This window comes from Pseudochaenichthys georgianus, chromosome 14, assembly GCF_902827115.2.
Source record: "Pseudochaenichthys georgianus chromosome 14, fPseGeo1.2, whole genome shotgun sequence".
Taxonomy (NCBI): domain Eukaryota; kingdom Metazoa; phylum Chordata; class Actinopteri; order Perciformes; family Channichthyidae; genus Pseudochaenichthys; species Pseudochaenichthys georgianus.
The window spans coordinates 14596309-14615741 of NC_047516.1; the positions used below are offsets into that span (position 1 = coordinate 14596309).

Here is a 19433-nt window from a genome sequence, read left to right on the forward strand (position 1 = left end):
CTTTGACAAAATGGCCAGACAGTGTAGTTTTACAGTACATGCCTTCCTTCCTGTTTGAGGCCCTCTGTCTGCCTTGTCCATATTTGGTAACTGTTCATACTTGTTACCTTCAGTACTAAAAAACTCCCTGCTGCTCTCTGGGGTGTAGATATTACAGAGAAATTAAAGCTATACGTACATGCAAATATTAGATAAGCAGTCTAATCTACTTTGGTTACCAAGGAAGAGACCAAATATTATTGGGTAAAGCAGCAAGAAAACCATATCATCTGAGAAAATGAATTTAAGATTAAGAATTGCAAATAGTATATTGAGAATTATGATTTATATTTAAAAAGTTGTACCAAATTAACTGATACAAAATGTGAATTCCTTCAAAAAAATCGAAATGGCTGCCCTTTTCCCCCACTCTCTCCAACTTTTTCTATATTAAAGGCAAAAGGCCAAAACCATCGTTATTTTCTTTCTTTGACGTTTTTATTTGAAATGTGTTTAATTATTAATAACAGTAAGAATATGCCTCATTTTCAACATCTGTTGAAAAAGCTCCCCCACACTGAGGCTGCCCTCTAGTGGTCGCAGACAGTATTACTGTTAACATTGAGTCTGTCTACTTCCGGTTCCGGTTACACAACAGTATCAGCAGTAGTAATATGGTAAAGACAGAAGCGTACCTCCGATTTTGTGCACACGACAAATCTTTATTAATGTCTCCAGGTATGTATTATTGATGACACTTGTGCTATAACAATCCCAGAGTCACAACAACATCGAACAGTCGGCTTTGTCAGGGTTTGGTTTCAAACAAATTATTTACAGGTTGTGTGTAATGTGACACCAGTGTATTTCCTACCACCCTACAGTTCAGATATTTTAATACAGTTTTATCTTTGAACAGGAAGATGACTGTGTGTGCTAGTTAGGCTTCTTTCCTCCAAAAGGCACTCGGAGGAGACTCTTCCACTGGACTGTTACTGTATGAACTCACTCATATCTGTACTAAACTGTCGAATTAGTGAATATGAATGCCAACAATCTGTCCTACAGTCTGAGCAACCAATCGGGGTTCAAATAATCCACATTTTTCAAATCCGTCAGTGTTTCACATACAGTTTTGTATCTTCATTAACTCTGCTTTTTTCTGATGAGATCCCAGGAACTGAATGCAATGGCTATTAACAGTATATCAAAAATAAAAATCTTTTAATTATTTGGAAAATGTGGGTTAAAATGCATCCATTTTAACCCACATTTCATGCATCGCTTAAAGTTGATTAATTGAATTAAGTGATTAGGTATAGGTGTGAGAGGAGATTGTGACCAGAAGGTATCGTGTAATGTTAAGTGTTAATTGTGAATGTTTAAACAGACTTTTGAAATCAGTACGGAGCCCCAAAGTGTTGAATATTGAAAAGATATGTCATTATGACAAATTACACAAATACATTGTGTAAAATAAAGAAATCTCTCACCTTTTAGCCGATCACATTGTTTAAGTTAGCACAACAGCTGCTATTAAAATTAGACAATACGATAAAATGATAATGATAAAATAAGTAAGGAAATATTTGACAAAATTACCCTTATCAACTAAAAACTTAGTGAAAAATTAAAAAAGGAACGATAAGATCACATGTCAAACTAATGAGTTGTTTAATCATTTATTCAGTAATTTCACTAAATCAACTGTTGGTTTATTTAGCCTGTGTATTGTACATATAGGCATATGATTATTATTATTATTATTATTATTTAAATACATATTGAACACCTTGGGGTTCCATACTAAAGGCTTTAAGGTGCTGACCAGTAAACTAACACAGTAGTTGTAGTAAACATGAATTTAGGTACTAACTATATTTAAAAATAATCCTTACTATGATCAGGTTGTAATGGTAATCAGTGAGCAGCTACAGTAGCTTTTCCTTTTCTACATTTTAACAAACTCCTTCCGATACACAACAAATAGTCCAGCCAGGTGTCATACTTTGGTTCAATTTGACTTTATCACCCTTCGCCCTCTTTCTGTATTAAGTCACTAGGATTTGAGGTGCAGTAAGATCTGTTTTCCGTCTCGTCTTTCTCACTGCGAATCTGTACAAGGTTGCAATTTATTCAGAGTATTACACATGAAAAGGAAGAGGCATGGCTCAGTCTTGGCATCACTGATTCAGGTTTAAATATAAAATAAAACACATTACACTGACAGTATCAGTCTTTAAGAGATGTGTGCCAACAACATATAACTGCCTACGGGAGTATAACTGTAGGAAAGGCTGAATGTGCAGTAAAGCTGAAGTGTTGAGGGTCTGCAGGATTATTACAGTCACATGCACACAGAACAGGAAACGGGGTTAGGATGCTGCTTGTGCTTCTATCAACAAAGAGCCAAAAACAGGCACCAGAAGGATTAAACAATGTCTTATTTATAGAATTAAGGTGTGTAACTGAGCGGGGAAAATAGAACGAGTCTCCAAAAAGTGGTCTGCGTGCAGCCGAGGCTGGAGAGAGAGCTCCTTCAGAAGGAGTCCTCTGAAGTACGGCCGCCCGTCAGCCCCCCATGCTGCAGTGGGGGAGTCAGCAGAAGCACTGCCGGTTGCCCTTGGTGACCTCCTCGGAGGAGTGGACCGTGTTGGGAACAAGTCCGCTCTTTACACCCTCCCAGCCGTCCTGGATCTTGATGTCCCCGCTCTGTACCAGCGCAAAGATGTCCCTCGTCAGATCCACAAACGCCTGAGAAAAAGAAGCAAAAAAAAAAGACTGTGGGGGATTCTAAAGTAATCAGATTACTTATTAGTCCCAGAGCGGGGAAGTGTACAGTGTTACAGCAAAAGTGTCATAGCAGGTAAAAAAAAGCCAGGAATAATAAAAAAAGAAAAGCACACATTAGTGAAAAGACAAAAATAAAGACAAATAGGTACACAACCATGGATACAAAATTAGTGGAAGTAACTTAAGAGAAACTGAGTGACATAAATAGCATTAAAGTATTGAGACCCTATACAGTAAATGTTGGGACATTTATAAAAATGTATGTATGTATTTGACATAAAAGGGATTTTTGCACAGTATAATTGCGAACAAGTGTTTATGTGAGTTGAGGAAGGCAGCTGGTGTTTAAGCTTTACATCTATTTGTTTGTTTTGTAAAATAACTTTTATGTCAGTCATCAACAGGATGCAATTTTGGGAAATGTTTATAAAGTCTGACACAAGATTTAAAGCTTGCCCAAATAGTTCAGAAATGACTTTTAATTCAACTCAGATCATGACTGCCTCAGTCAATGTTGTGTATAATATATAGGATCTATATTGTGAAACACAGTAAATAAGATTCCATGTAAATCACTAGTGCTAAAAAAAAACGTAAAAACGAATTTCCAGATAATCCAGGAGCTAAGAATTAATGCTGTTGTTTATTTTCTATAGTTTATTTGTGTTAACCCTACTATGATTATGTAATTCTACTTCTCCTATGTGTAACCTTTCACAGAATAATGACTTGGTTTAGAATCTATAAAAAATATTGAATTCAGTTCAGTTTTATTTGAAAGTACTTTATTTAAGTGTAAAGCCTTGAAAAGCTTGATAAGCTAATCAAGTGTCACCCCTAGCCAATGTTGTTGTGCTATTTTTGAGCTTGTATCTGAAAACAAGTGAAATCTCCTCCACACCTTCTCCACGTTGATGGACTCTCGTGCCGATGTCTCCACGTAGCGCATCCCGAAGGCCCCGGCCAGCTTCTCTGCCTCCTGGAGGCTCACCTGCCGCTGGGCGTCCAGGTCACACTTGTGCCCGACCAGCAGGAAGACGATGTTGTGCGGCTGCACGTGGCTCTGGGCCTCCTCCAGCCAGTTGTGGACGTTGGTGAAGGAGCGGCGGTTTGTGATGTCGAAGAGTAAGAGCCCCCCCACTGAGTTACGGTAGTACGCTCTGGTGATGGACCTGGGGGGATGAGAGAGAGAGAGAGAGAGAGAGAGAGAGAGAGACTAACTTTGTTTTCTGTTCTGAAACTAATAATCCCAAACCAATGCATTCAGCTTTTTTGGGCCAGATTCTTCAAATGTACATGTGATAAATGCAAAGTATGATGGCTCAATGACGTATAAAATGGAGAGAAATTAAATGAGATATTCAGTTTCAGAATGTATATAGAAATAAGAATGGCCTGTTGTCTGTATATTAATGTTTTATTGTTTTGTTCTCATTATTTTTTGTGAAGATTGTTCGGAGATAATATACTATGACAATTTAAGAGACAAAAAACTAAACTTTATAATAGAGTGTGCCAATAAAAGGTTCAAAGTAAAAGATACACAATATCATAGTCAAGTGTGTCATTACAAGACATCCTAGTATTGTCACATATTTGAACGGTGAGAGTTAATGTTTAATAATATGTCATAGTATAGTATGTCAGGACCATTTCTTACCAGTATAACACACACACACACACACACACACACACACACACACACACACACACACGCAAACACACAGGCTCACAAGGTGAAAACAATACCGGCTACACACTGTTGGGGCTGGTAAACTGGACATTTAGTATATACTGTAAACTCTGTGAGGTTTGAACAAATGTATCTGTATTGCCCATCTGAGGAGACATCCAACAGGATCTGGACAAGGCTGGGGGAATGAGAGCAAGAGGTGTTTATGTTATGTTGGTGTTGTGTGGATTTATAAAAAGAAAGCAAACTTAAACACACACAAAATAAATGCATGTAAAACCAGCAGAGATCTGAGTGACTTTTGTGTGTGTAGGTTATAATATCTGTTTGTGGATGGATGAAGAGAAAGTCCAAACAGGGAATAAGGAGCTTGGCCTTACCTGAACCTCTCCTGTCCCGCTGTGTCCCAGATCTGCAGTTTGATTCTTTTGCCCGGCTCGATCTCCACCAGGCGGGAGAAGAAGTCCACCCCCACCGTAGGGTCCGACACCTGGGCGAAGCGGCCCTCAGTGAACCTCCGGATCAGACACGACTTGCCGACCGTAGAGTCTCCGATGACGATCAGACGGAACTGATAAAGCCATATTGTCTCCATGTCTCACCTTGATAAAATCTGTGGGGAAATAAAATCATTCAGTCATCCATGTTATGGCTTTAAGTGTATTTTCTGCCTAATAATCCAAACATAAAGGCACTGAGTTTATGATCATATTCAAAGGAACATGAGATGATTCCTTGAAAAATTAATCCACCTTTTGACAAAATTAGTTACATAAATGTTCCACATCTAATCCATATTACGATGTAAAATATTGTTTTAACAGATAAATGCATCTATTTAAAAAACAAAGATAACTACAACTGAAATTAAACCTTGTCCAAAAGTTGAATTATGAGCCATATCTACTAGTTATGCTCAATTTTGATACTCAAATACAAAATTGTGTGGGCTGTGTCTCACAAAATCTTTGACTATTTCAGATTGTCTCAACAATATCAAACATTTTAAGGGAAAAAATGATATTAAATTAAAACAAATCTTGATCAAACCCACACAAGAGCATCTAAAGACAATGAAACACACTACAGAATGCCACCCTCTGCTTAAGAATTAGAGGAAGTCTTTAAACAGTTTCCAATTAAAAAACAAATGTGCATTTAATCCACAAACTGTGACGACCACATGGATTATTCCTGGATTATGGCCGCCACCATGAGTGGAGAGTAATAGACCCAAACCCCCTCAGCGGGGTCCATGTGATTTACAGTTGGGTGATCTAATTTGGGGAGGGGGGGTAGGGCCACTCCTCTTGAACTCAATAAACATTGGCATAGTCAGCCCCCATGTGCAGCAATAACACACAGCAATAACACACAGGGCGTCCTTGAAACCAGCCAAACGTAAACTAAATGGAGAGATGGATGCTAAACAGGACTGCTAGTTGATAACAGATATTTGCCTCTGATGCTAGAAGACCTCCAATGTCTAAGATATCCTTCAAGGTTTATTAAAAAAAAGAGTAAATCACTTGACTCATGAGGCCCAACCCATTTAGCTTAATGCAAGTGAGTATTGACAATAACGATTACACATTACACATGCGGTAACATATGTCAATAATAACGTACCTTAAAGTGAATAGCTCAGTAGCTGTAAAAAGCAAACCCCATATCGATGATTTGGTCTTCTAAAAACGATCTTCCAGTAGCAGTGGTTGTGTTACAGGAATAACCGAACACAAACATGCATCATTAACCCGGCCTGCTATCCACCATCAGCACGTGACTCTTTTAAAATGACGGATTAAAGCAGCCTGTTGCAAACCGACTGAGGATCCGAGCTGCAGCTTCTTCAGACTGTTGATGATATTTCCGTGAAGATCCGCGTAGGAAATGGCAGCAGGAAACAGCAGCAGCATCAAATCTCCTCCTCGCCCTCATCAGCACCACTACCGTAACTGCACGCGGTCGCGGAGTTGCGCGGCAACAATGGCGGGGACCGGCTGCTGCTTTCAAAGGCTGTGGGAGAATAAATACCGTAATTACGAAATGAGCGATCACGAACATTTGATGAACTATATCATTATCAAATATGCTAATCCCTGTACTGGGAGATACACTTTAGCACATTGCAAATTAAAATATAATCGGATATAAAATATGTCCTACACACATTTAACAATTCATAGTAAAATGTGTTGTTAGATTTATTTTAGTTATTTATTTGCTGCTAAATACAAATCAACTTTGTGCAATATGAGCTATATGGACAATATATATATTCCATTAATAACTGTGTAATTTATACCTGGCCACTAAATCAATATATATATATATATATATATATATATATATATGCCGTTAATAACTGTGTAATTTATACCCTTGTCACTGTTACAAGGTATGTATCTTGTATTTTGTAAATTGTGTAACTTGCTGCTGTTAAATACCGTCAAACTATGTGCAATATGTGCTTTATGTGCAATATATACTTTATATACATATGCCATCTTTAATAACTGTAATATATACCGGGCTGCTAAATCCTAAGAACTGCTACAGGATTTGATTTGTAGATTTGATTTGTTTTTGATCTGTATTTTTGAAAATTATGTAACTTTTTTAGTTTTTTTAGCATATTGTTTATTATATTATAACTTAGTACTTTTTTTTAGCATATTGTTTATTATATTATAACTTAGTACTTTTTTAACGCATGTAAGATATGCAACACTAAGCTGTCTGTGGCTCTTGCTGTAACGCTGCAAATGTCCCCTATGTTGGACTAAATGTATTCTGATTCTGATTCTGATATTTAACCTGGTTAAACTAGACATATTAAACTAAACATTATATAGGAAAATACTATAGGCCTATGGGATAATTACACCAATTTCCAACATGATTTTTTCCACTACGAATATCAAACTTTTATATTTACTGCAATTTCACTTTTCTACAGCAGGGTGTTTTTCTGGTTGCAAATTAATATGAACCCATACCTTCTATGATCAGCCAAGTAAAGTACGTACTGTTGCATTCATGCTTGTACTTTTGGCGTAAACCTACCGTAGAAAAATGCTCTGAAATTTCACAGGCGACTTTTTACGACGACCGCTGAACGCAGCACCAGTTAATAACATGTGTGGTGGAGCTTCTCACAGGAGCGAGGTAAACGGACTGTCATGTGTGATTAAACGGGTGGTTGACAATTTATCTCGCAAATCTCGATGATATTGGATCATATCTTGTTTTTTGTTTGTGTTTTACACTACAAAAACATGTCTTACTAGTCAAACATCATAATTTCTAGGCTAGGTGTGACTTTATACCTAGTTTACAGTTTTTTGGGATACCTGGGAACCTTCATAACGTTTTTTTTGTGTGTGCAGAGCTGCAGCTATGCAGCAGGAGCTTTTGTTCAAAGTGCTGGTCATTGGAGACCTGGGAGTGGGGAAAACGTCCATCATTAAGCGGTACGTGCATCAGATCTTCTCCCAGCACTACCGAGCCACCATCGGGGTGGACTTCGCCCTGAAGGTGCTGCAGTGGGACAACGACACTGTGATCCGCCTGCAGCTGTGGGACATAGCAGGTCTGTCAAACGGTTACATACTGAATTACAGGTTTATTGTGGCATCAGTTGACCGTTCAACTAATAAACCTCTGCTGGATTTGTTTACTGTAGGAACATTTAGTTTAAGGATCGTTGGTAAGAAAAGCTTCAGCAGCTGTGAATATCTGTACATTCATAAACCTCCAAGAAATAAGCTTTTGAAATGCATTTGAGGGAAGTTTTAGGAAAGTATAATCACGTAGGAACATTAGAAACAATGGTAGTTTGACACAGTACTGCATCTCCAATTTAGCCTATTAATCAATTTCTGAGTCCAGGATGTCTTGTTTTTGCTTTCTAAAACAATCAAAAGTGTCTTGAATCAATCTAATGCACTAAAAATGTGTTTTACTGTTATGACTCAGTGATATCAGTCGATAGGATTGACAGTTATGCAGTGAGAGATGTGAACACAGGGACAGTGTGTTTGTGCCCACTGGATGCCTGGTCCCTCCCTGTCATTTGAAGCCTGGTCGAGGAATGTAGATCTTGTGCCTGGCTGTGACTCAACTGATCCCATGATGATAATATCAGTCACATGATGGGTGCTTCTGCAGAATAAACAAACAGTGTACACACACAACATTGCTTTATTTATCACTAATAAACCATGATATGAGTTGATTCGATTTTTACAGACTCTAAAAAGGTTCCTTTAGATAAATGTTTGTGTGTATCTGATTGGCTGTACCATGCGTCCCAGGGCAGGAGCGCTATGGGAACATGACTCGTGTCTATTACCGGGAGGCGGTGGGAGCTCTGGTGGTGTTTGACGTGACGAGGGCCTCCACGTTCGACGCCGTGCTGAAGTGGAAGGACGACCTGGACTCCAAGGTGTGCACAAACTAAGGCCTTTCCTTCTAACCTGTCATTCTGTCACTTTCAGCGAACACCCACAACAATGTATGCCAAGTTACAGTTAAGGTTAGGGGAGGGATAAATGAATATATGTAAATACACATCATCTATATTTCAGTCTAAATGTCCAACATTTCATTGCAGTAGTTCAACACTTGCTGTAGTCACCTTGGTTTCATGTACTATAGGAACACATTCAAAGTGTGATTTTGCTAGTAGGTTTAACAGCTGTCAGAAACACAAGTGTGTGTTTGTTGAAAGCTCCACAGTCTGGGACTCAATAAAGTAGTTTGAAAACTTGAAGCTGCAATGCAGAAAATGTGCACGAAGCGGAGGTAAAAGGTACAATGTTGGAACTGCTTAAATTGTCAGTCTATTTACAAAATTCACACCTCAATACTGTGTCACATATTGTACTGCTTGTCATCGAACAAAGGCCAAAAGTGTTAACTTTAAAGCCAGAGAGGTGTTCATTACTCAAATGGCCCATATTTTGGGACAATCCATCCTGGTGGACATGGTGAAGCACTCATACTAGCAAAAAGGGACAGAATAGTGTGAAAAATTAGAAGAACAAAAGCTTGGGTTAAAATAATAGTGAGTACCAACATAGGAAAGGTGTAAGGGTAGGGGGTTTCAGATTTAATTTTCCCAACTAACAAGCACTTCTTTTGAATCATTCTGACACCTTAAAGTGGTTACAACAGATATGTTCATCATAACAAATTAACAAATGTAAAGGAAAAGTGACAATGTGAAAGGAAATACATACTGTATACCTATAGTATGAATAGAATGAATAGATACAACACCTTCTCCTACGGTTCAATTTTTAAAAGCCTTAATTACAGTTGTAAAAATCATCCCTTAACATGTCTTTCCTCTCCCTAAGGTGACCCTAAACCATGGGAGGCCGGTTCCAGTGGTCCTCCTGGCCAATAAGTCAGACCAGCTGGGCTCCCAGCAGCCCAAACTGGACTCCTTCTGCAGGGAGAACGGCTTCGCTGGCTGGTTCGAGACTTCCGCTAAGGTACGTGACTTTGGATGCACCTTTCTGAAGTCAAATCAGTGGAAAAGGTACTTAGAGTTTGATTGAGGAGGTACTAGTAACATTACATTATCACCAATCATTTAATATAGCGATATCTACTGTATGTCAATATAAAAAGGTTACATGTATTTTTTTGTATAAACCCCAAATGGAAAGAGTTGTCAGGGGTTTAACTTGAGTCAAAGACTTAATCACATTCATCTTCCCTAAACATTATTTACACAGTCAGGTTAACTACATATTAAACCGTAGCCAATGCTTTAAAAGAAAAGCCCAAAATACAGACACATGATTCTGGTAAATACTGAAGGGTGTTCAGTACAAACACTAAAAGTGAGCAAACCTTATTTACCTTGCTCTCAAGAGAGAAACAGAGGAATGTCTGCAGTCTGGTGTGAAGTAACCTTCTGTATTTTCCTCCCGTTCAGATCCCATCTAATGAGTTACACACCAGGGTGCGAGTCAGAGACAGGAGTGTAGTTAGTGAACACAAAGGCGAGGTCAGGATGAAAAGGGAGCTGGTCAGTAGACAAAAGTCAGACTATTATTGGTTGAAAACACACCCTTACATTTTTTAGCATGACATAAACATTGGTGTGAGTCAGCAAAGGTAAAGTGAAGGCCTTGGTCAAACAGTACAAACTAAGTATACAGTATGATGTAACATGACACATAAGTGTTTCATACAATGTTATGTTCTTAGCATTGAATGGTTCTCTAGGTCAGTGCTTCTCAAACTTTTTTCAGTAATGTACCCCCTTTGAAACTTTTTCTCAGCCAAGTACCCCCTGACCGATCCCGAACATTTTTGATCGAAAAAGCCTATATAAATAATTACAAGTGATGTTCCCTCAGTGTGTGATGTATTAACTCTTTCGTGGTATGCATTACAACAAACTAAGGATATTTTCATTTTATGCATGAAAAAAAATAACATAACACTTTTATAAAACAGATTTTTCCAAGGAGTTTTTCAATTTAAGTAATATGTTATTGTGAAAAACTATAAAATACAATACACACATTTGACATGTTTATATGAGGACCCCCTTGGTGGTTCTAGGAATGTTTTATATAAAATTGTGTTTTCTATTTAACTTATTTTACTAAGATTATTTTTTTAATTAACCTTTTTTTTTTTTTATTTTATCTCACTGCAGTACCCCAACGTACCCCCAGGGGTCCGCGTACCCCCATTTGAGAATCACTGCTCTAGGTCATGTTGAAATCACCGACCTACTGATTTTATAGTACTTGAAACGTGAGCCCCAAAAAGTTTTCCCTTAGACGTTGAGTTCTCCACAGTGACTTTGACTTTTCTCAAAACTGGATTTAAAATGTCAATCTCCTTTTATTTGTTTGCAATTTGAAATAGTCCTTTCCAATATTTTCCAATGTTAGTTTACACCAGCGTTTCTCAAAGTATGGGGCGCGCGCCACTGGTGGGGCACAGAGATGTGATAGGTCGCGAATGGACGCGATCAACGGGAGATTATTATTATTATTATTATTATTTTTAAATAAATGTTTTGGACCTCAGGCCGAAATCGAACCTGGGTCTTCGCGGGCGGTAGTGGACTGTTACAGCCGGAGACTTGCAACGGCGGAGGACTTTCACAGCGCCGCAATGGCGGGTGTTTGCGGCAGCGGATGCGGTACCGGCGCAGCGGCGCTGTGAAAGTCCACGGCCCACCTATGCCACAGCCAGCGGCCCACCAAAGGCAGCGGCCCACCAAAGGCAGCAGCCCACCAAAGGCAGTGGCCCACCGGGAAAAGTCCCGAATCTCCCGATGGCCAATCCGAGCCTGCTCACACACACAACTGAAACCAAAATCATTTACAGACATATGTAAAAAATCTCTCATACACACATGAGAAACGCTCTCTCTCACACACACACACACACACACACACACACACACACACACACACACACACACACACACACACACACACACACACACACACACACACACACACACACACACACACACACCAACACGTTCTCACTCCCATCCCGTCATATATTGACGGACGGTCAGGGCCCCTCCCCGTCGCTATATTACGTACAGGGTACCCCTTGCCCATCAGGCTTCTACGGGCAGGGCGTCCCATAGACCTTCATTGCGGACAGCGGACCCCTTGACCGTCAGGCTTCTACGGGCAGGGCATCCCATAGACCTTCATAATGCCTATTTTAAGGTTCATTTGGCCATTAAAATGCATTTTGATCTCATTTTATGCGAGTAATGAGTTTTTATTTCTGATTATTTGTGCAGTACATGTACATGATGTTTAGTTTGCTAGTTATGACAAAGATTACTTCATGAATGTGTACACATTCATGGTTGCTAAGGTGGTTGCTATGGACGCTGCAACAGCTCCCAGACCACGTGATCAACAACAATGGCCGACCTTCGTGTTATTCTCGGTGGAAAATGCCTATTTTAAGGTTCATTTGGCCATTAAAATGCGTTTTGATGTCATTTTATGCGAGTAATGAGTTTTTATTTCTGATTATTTGTGCAGTACATGTACATGATGTTTAGTTTGCTAGTTATGACGAAGATTACTTCATGAATGCTAAGGTTTTTTTGGTGGAAATGTGTTTTTTCACAGCAAAGTCACCCTCTGTACTTGGACTTATTGGGAGAATCTAAAGGCAAGAACATCCCAAATATTCATTTAGGTCTTTATTTTAGACCTTTAACTAGCAAACTAAACATAATGTACTTGTACTGCACAAATAATCAGAAATAATCAGAAACTCATTACTCGCATAAAATGACATCAAAACGCATTTTAATGGCCAAATGAACCTTAAAATAGGCATTTTCCACCGAGAATAACACGAAGGTCGGCCATTGTTGTTGATCACGTGGTCTGGGAGCTGTTGCAGCGTCCATAGCAACCACCTTAGCAACCATGAATGTGTACACATTCATGAAGTAATCTTCGTCATAACTAGCAAACTAACCATCATGTACATGTACTGCACAAATAATCAGAAATAAAAACTCATTACTCGCATAAAATGACATCAAAACGCATTTTAATGGCCAAATCAACCTTAAAATAGGCATTATGAAGGTCCATGGGACGCCCTGCCCGTAGAAGCCTGACGGGCAAGGGGTACCCTGTACGTAATATAGCGACGGGGAGGGGCCCTGACCGTCCGTCATTATGTGACGGGATGGGAGTGAGAACGTGTTGCACACACACACACACACACACACACACACACACACACACACACACACACACACACACACACACACACACACACACACGCACGCACACACACACACACACACAGTCGGGAAGAAAAGTAATGTGGAGCGGCACCTCACCACTTCATAAGGGAATCCCGTTTGTGTCCCCCCACTTTACAAATAGGCCTATGTTTATTATTATTTTTTAACGCAAGCCGTCATCGCCACGGAGGAGCACACAGCCTCTGTGAGCGAGAGAGACAGAGACAGAGACAGAGAGAGAGAGAGAGAGAGAGAGAGAGAGAGAGAGAGCTAGAGAGAGCACACAAGTATACAGCTCCCTCTCATATGAGTGTTGAGAGCTGTATCCATAAATTCATTTTTGTGCTCATTTAAAGGTAGGGTAGGTAATTTTGGAGAAACCAGCTCGAGTGTGCTAGAATTTGAAAATACACAGCCGGAGAAAATCTTCCACTTCCTTACAGAGCCCCTCCTCCAACACACACAAACACGCACATGACCAATGAGGGCACGAGATAAGTTTGTGCACAGATGGAAGGCTGACAGGCAGGTAGGCCATCCAGTTATTTTAGCCAGGCCGGCTCAGATGATTGGTCGTGCTTTTTACAGTACTACGGCTTCCACAGGTGACGTTTTTTTATGGATTTTTTGTCAAAGCACTTAAGATATTCATTGCTATCGGGATGTTAAGAGCATTCCATGGAATGTTATATTATTGTTATATTCCATGGAATATAACAACAAGTGTATCTCGAGCCGGTTTCTCAAACTTACCTACCCCACCTTTAACTTCAACATTTAAAAAAAAAAAGAGGAGTAAAAGTAGCTCACGACTTGTCTTATTTTTTTAAAGTAGCTCTCATCCTTAAAAAGGTTGGAGAAAAAAGGTTGGAGACCCCTGTTATAGAATGATACATTTGACAATTTTAAGCTTGGCCTACCATTTTATTGGAGCGATGGCTTGAAAAGGCCCACCTGTTCAACGTTTGAGAACCACTGGTTTACACCCATGCTTTCATCTCTGTGAGACGTTAAAACACTGCAGTGCTGAGGCTCATGGATTTATCATTATCTTTGCAGGTATTTGATCACAAAAAAGTCATGAAAATTGACATTTTGGCCTGATGATGGCACTAGATGAATAGTCAGTAGGGTTTATTTTGTGGGAACCATGAATGTCAGTACAAAACTCCACAGCAACCCATCCAAATGTTGTTGACATATTTTACTGGTGGACCTACCAGCGCAGTGCCATCCTTAGCAAGGCCACCACAACTGATTGCTTTATAGTTGTTTTCTTTTACGTTCCCTCAGGAAAACGCTAACATCGAGGAGGCGGCACGCTGCCTGGTGGAGAACATCCTGAACAACGAGGAGAGCCCGGTGGTGGAGCGAGAGCCCACCTCCCTCATCCTGTCTGGATTCACCAACACCACCAAGAATCCTCTCAACTGTGCATCATGTATGAAGCCGTGACTCCTGACCAATCACACGCCACCAGGATGTCAGTTTGGCTCAGGGACTGCTTTAGTGATTAATACAGAAAAATAGGCAGAGGTTTGTACCATGGCCATCAGGAGATCTGAAGCATAAAGGATTTGGTTTAGGTTCATTCAAAATGTTTCATTCCTTCAGATCCTCTTAATTCAATATGAAAGAATGTCTTGACTTATTAAAAGTTTTAGGAAGATATGGCATTAAATGTGAATTTACGACTTACATTTTATTTCATACTTTTTAACCAGATAAATTGTACAGTATTGTTTTTGTCTTAGAGGTATTCAAATGATTAGTATTATTTTTATTTAAAGGAGACATGTCATGGCCATTTCCACTGATCATAATTCCATTGTTGAGGTCTACTAGAATAGATTTACATTGTGCAATTTTCCAAACTCACATTGGTTTCTCATACAGCATCTCTGTAGACTACGTGTATTCACTGAATTTCACTCTCTGCCTTTAATGGCTCGTTGTAGCTCCAGTCCCCACCCTCCCTGTGAGCACAGTGTGCTCTGATTGGTCCGGACGTTGTGAATCGCGCTGAGCTCCGTGGAGGTGTTCCTTGTTTAGCGATACACATCGAAACACAGCCAAACTCATCCTGAGCACACACAAAGTCACAGCCGAAGTAAAAACAATAAGTGTGGCTTGATATTGAGTGTGTGTGTGTGTGTGTGTGTGTGTGTGTGTGTGTGTGTGTGTGTGTGTGTGTGTGTGTGTGTGTGTGTGTGTGTGTGTGTGTGTGTGTGTGTGTGTGTGTGTGTGTGTGTGTGTGTGTGTGTGTGTGTGTGTGTGTGTGTGTGTGTGTGAGGAAGTTCGTGAATTGGTCAATTTGGACCAATCAGCCTGGTCATAGCTCTGGGCGTGGCTACTGGGTATTCAGACGTCACAATGCCCAGGAAGAACATGAGAAATCTCCAACGAGGCGTTTTGGGAAGGTGTTAGAGTTTTACTCTCTACAGGGTGTACTTAGAGGGTTTTTGACTCTGCAGACCGTGGTGTACATGCATAAAAACCTTCATAACACACAAGGGGACGGGTAATAACCGGAAAAGCATGACATGGGACCTTTAAGTTAGTCACATGTGCACATGAGAAGCACAACCTTTCTGTTACATTCTATGATTTAACCCAAATATATGTAACATATATATCAATATGTACATTTTTGTAACTGTGGTTCTTGTGCTTTCTTTGAACATATTTAACAAAACATAATAATAAAAAAAATAAGACTTAAAGGTCCCCTATTATACTGTTTTTCATCAATATATTATAGGTCTCAGATATATAAAAAACGTGTCTCTGAAGTGTTTGACTCGAAATACCAAACAGATCACTCATTGCAGCATCCCTCTGTTTCAGCCCTGTTTCAAAAGTGCTGATTCTGTATTTTACTTTAGATGGAAATAAGGAGCCACTCCCCACGCCCCTCTGAGAGATATTTGGTTAAAATAAACACAATGGTGCTCTGGGAGATTCAGGTGATAAGGTGGGGGGGGGGGGGGTTACCTTGGTTGGTTACACAAGCCAAAAAATCGTTATGACATCATGAAGTGGCCAAAATCTGATCAGCTCATTTTCAGACATGTTTTTATATAAATGGATCAGGACAAAAAGTGAGCGAATCTTTTTTCCTGAAACTTTCAGAATCTCTTTACACAGAGGGGACACATGTTGATGTATAAAAGACATGAAAAAGTGGATTTTTAATAATAGGTGACCTTTAAGACTCAGATTAGCGTTTGAATATAGAGATACCAATTATTAATGCAATACAAACACATCAAACTATCACATTTACAATGGACTTACATTTGAAAATAAATGTTCTTTGGACATCAGAGGCTGTCCTTCCTTCATCTGTTATTTTTCCTCACTGCAGTATTTAGGGATCGGCTCAGAATGGGCACACTGCAGAAGAGAACATGCAAAGAAATGTTCTTTCATACAGTGTTTTTGTAAACTAGTTTTAACTGATTCCCCTGGGTTTAAACTGAGGAAATTAGCAAATGTATACTGTCTAAATACCTGACGTTGGTTGGAGTAATGCTTATTGGACAGTTAAATACTATCTGTCATTACAGATGCTATACTTTCCATCTGCTGAAGATCACAGCCTTATTTGTTTGCTAATCTCATGTAAAATTAATCCCTATTATGCAACATTATTACAGAGAATGTAATGCGTGTGTTTATAATTGGCCCGCTACGTGGAGACATTCTCTTTCACACTGGATCACGAACTGATGGGCTGGAAAATCTGTTCTCTCATGCTACCGAGAAAACACACACGAATCGTGAGCAGTGAGAAATAGACATTACTGTTGTGGAAGTAATGGAGGAGAGTCAGTTTAGCAGATATTTCCATTTAATGTACTGCTGAAGTGGTTGCTAAAACCTAAAGGCGTTTTTTCTAATTAAGAATAGTGATGGTAAAGTGTGACCCACTTTACAGCGTCTGTGGGTCTTCCAGTACTACTCCGTCTTTTCATGATGTACAGTAGCTTCCTCCTCTAGTTAGGCATCCATTTCCGTTTTATCATGAATATAATTGTCTTTTCGATCCATAATGATTTTTCATGTCCTCAAAAATTGGACATTTCACTCTAGGTATAAATAACTGTGATAGCAAACAAACTCACATTTGCTCCTTTGTTGGTATGAGGCTTTTCTTCAACCCTCAAATTGATTTCTTGCCAGTCAAAAACATGGAATATGCTTCTCTTTTCAGCACAGAGACGACTGAAAAGCAGCCTTTGTTGAATTTGCCTCAAGTGTTATTTGAAATTCCATGTTTTCGAATTAGGCATCAGGTTTATATTTTACTTCACTCCCTTTGATGTATAATAGCCTGTCCTTGTAATGCAACACATTCATATTCTCTATGGACAAGACTACATGCAATAACAACTGTATTTGTGTTGCCGTATACTGTCCAGTATGTTGTCAGTGTTGTTCATTTAAGATCATTGCATGTGTCATGTCCTCTCAGCTCAAGGCAACACATTTCCCCACAACTTTTTGAAATCAACCTTGAAATTGACTTAATTCACAGAGAGCAAATAGGGCTGAAACAATTAACTGATTCATCGACTGCTATTTTTATAATTCACTAATCGCTTTTTCTAGCATAGCTTCTCACTTGTGAGGATTTGCTGCTTTTTCTCAGTTTTATATAATTGTAAACTGAACATCTTTGGAATTTGAAAATCCCCAGTGTGTGCCTCTCTTTTATTAGTGTACACTGAAGTCCTGAGTCAAAGATAATTAACAGGCTAGAAGAGTCTAAGAGGATTCAGAAAATAATGTCAGCACAGCAGTAAGTGTCCGTGTCACACAAAGGGTTTTATCTGGGTAATTATCTTTTAGAGAAATAAAGAGCCACCCCTGTGACCCGAACACATGCTAATACATGAGGTGCATTCTTGGACTATAGGACACACAAATTGTAATGGGATTTTTCAGTATTTGTGAAATGATCTAGATCAAACAATACTATACGTTAACAATCGGCAGATTATTGGACTATAAAAAACACTTTCAAGTTGCAGTTCAAAAGGGCATCCCGTACTATATTATGCCCAGACAACAAATCCTAAAATTGCTATATAGAGCAGTTACTGCCATTACAAATGTCCCTCAATTTCAGTTTTGATGTGTTCATTTTTCTTTCCACATATTGAACTTTCTCTTTAATCTGAATACTGATCCATATTCCCTGTAATAAAACATGTTTTTCCTATAGACAATCTTCATCATTCACCTTTAAATTCAAGCAGGAACCATCAGGATGGTATTTACACTGAACAAAAATATAAACGCAACACTTTTGTTTTTCTCCCATTTTTCATGAGATGAACTCAAAGATCTAAAACATTTTCTATATACACATTATCTCAAATATTGTTCACAAATCTGAAAAAATCTGTGATAGTGAGCACTTCTCCTTTGCCGAGATAATCCATCCCACCTCACAGGTGTGGCATATCAAGATGCTGATTAGACAGCATGATTATTACACAGGTGTGCCTTAGGCTGGCCACAATAAAAGGCCACTCTGAGATGTGCAGTTTTGCTTTATTGGGGGGGTCCGAAAACCAGTCAGTATCTGGTGTGACCACCATTTGCCTCACGCAGTGCAACACATCTCCTTCGCAGAGAGTTGATCAGGTTGTTGATTGTGGCCTGTGGAATGTTGGTCCACTCCTCTTCAATGGCTGTGCGAAGTTGCTGGATATTGGCAGGAACTGGAACACGCTGTCGTATACGCCGATCCAGAGCATCCCAAACATGCTCAACGGGTGACATGTCCGGTGAGTATGCTGGCCATGCAAGAACTGGGATGTTTTCAGCCTCCAGGAATTGTCAGATCCTTGCAACATGGGGCCGTGCATTATCATGCTGCAACATGAGGTGATGGTCGTGGATGAATGGCACAACAATGGGCCTCAGGATCTCGTCACGGTATCTCTGTGCATTCACAATGCCATCAATAAAATGCACCTGTGTTCGGGTCTGGGGGGGTCCGAAAACCAGTCAGTATCTGGTGTGAGGGGTAGGGTTAGGGTTAGGGTAATGTTGTGAATCGAGTGGCCTGTGTTCGTCGTCCATAACATACGCCTGCCCATACCATAACCCCACCACCACCATGGGCCACTCGATTCACAACATTACCCTAACCCTACCCCTCACACCAGATACTGA

At 39.6% G+C, this 19433-nt stretch overlaps 2 protein-coding genes across 3 annotated transcripts; one reads left to right on the forward strand and one right to left on the reverse strand.

The window, feature by feature from the left end:
• Positions 1-1986: 1986 nt before the first annotated feature.
• LOC117457991 (ras-related protein Rab-39B-like) lies at positions 1987-6418 on the reverse strand. The gene is made up of 4 exons (XM_034098223.1): positions 6095-6418; positions 4846-5078; positions 3674-3944; positions 1987-2733 (listed from the first exon to the last, which is right to left on the reverse strand). Exons 2-4 carry the CDS (start codon positions 5058-5060, stop codon positions 2578-2580), a joined length of 642 nt encoding a protein of 213 aa, XP_033954114.1. The 5' UTR covers positions 5061-5078; positions 6095-6418; the 3' UTR covers positions 1987-2577.
• A 1154-nt stretch (positions 6419-7572) lies between these two features.
• rab38c (RAB38c, member of RAS oncogene family) lies at positions 7573-15377 on the forward strand. 2 transcript variants are annotated; one of them, XM_034099479.2, is made up of 5 exons: positions 7573-7636; positions 7858-8060; positions 8785-8915; positions 9832-9969; positions 14538-15377. In XM_034099479.2, the coding sequence occupies exons 2-5, from the start codon at positions 7868-7870 to the stop codon at positions 14697-14699; spliced, it is 624 nt and encodes a 207-aa protein (XP_033955370.1). In that variant the 5' UTR covers positions 7573-7636; positions 7858-7867; the 3' UTR covers positions 14700-15377. The 2 variants fall into 2 exon arrangements, with proteins under 2 accessions (XP_033955370.1, XP_033955371.1); XM_034099480.2 differs by lacking the exon at positions 7573-7636 and having other exon boundaries at positions 7645-8060.
• The last annotated feature ends 4056 nt before the right edge of the window (positions 15378-19433 follow it).

Bases quoted from the DNA above. Each gene is read 5' to 3' on its own strand.
- LOC117457991 (XM_034098223.1), bottom strand. From the start codon at position 5,060: ATGGAGACAATATGGCTTTATCAGTTCCGTCTGATCGTCATCGGAGAC. The intron at 3,945-4,845 runs GTAAGGCCAAGC...TCATCCCCCCAG, and splicing joins GCGGGACAGGAGAGGTTCAG to GTCCATCACCAGAGCGTACT. The intron at 2,734-3,673 runs GTGTGGAGGAGA...TCTTTTTCTCAG, and splicing joins AGTCCATCAACGTGGAGAAG to GCGTTTGTGGATCTGACGAG.
- rab38c (XM_034099479.2), top strand. From the start codon at position 7,868: ATGCAGCAGGAGCTTTTGTTCAAAGTGCTGGTCATTGGAGACCTGGGA. The intron at 8,916-9,831 runs GTGTGCACAAAC...CCTCTCCCTAAG, and splicing joins AGGACGACCTGGACTCCAAG to GTGACCCTAAACCATGGGAG. The intron at 9,970-14,537 runs GTACGTGACTTT...ACGTTCCCTCAG, and splicing joins GGTTCGAGACTTCCGCTAAG to GAAAACGCTAACATCGAGGA.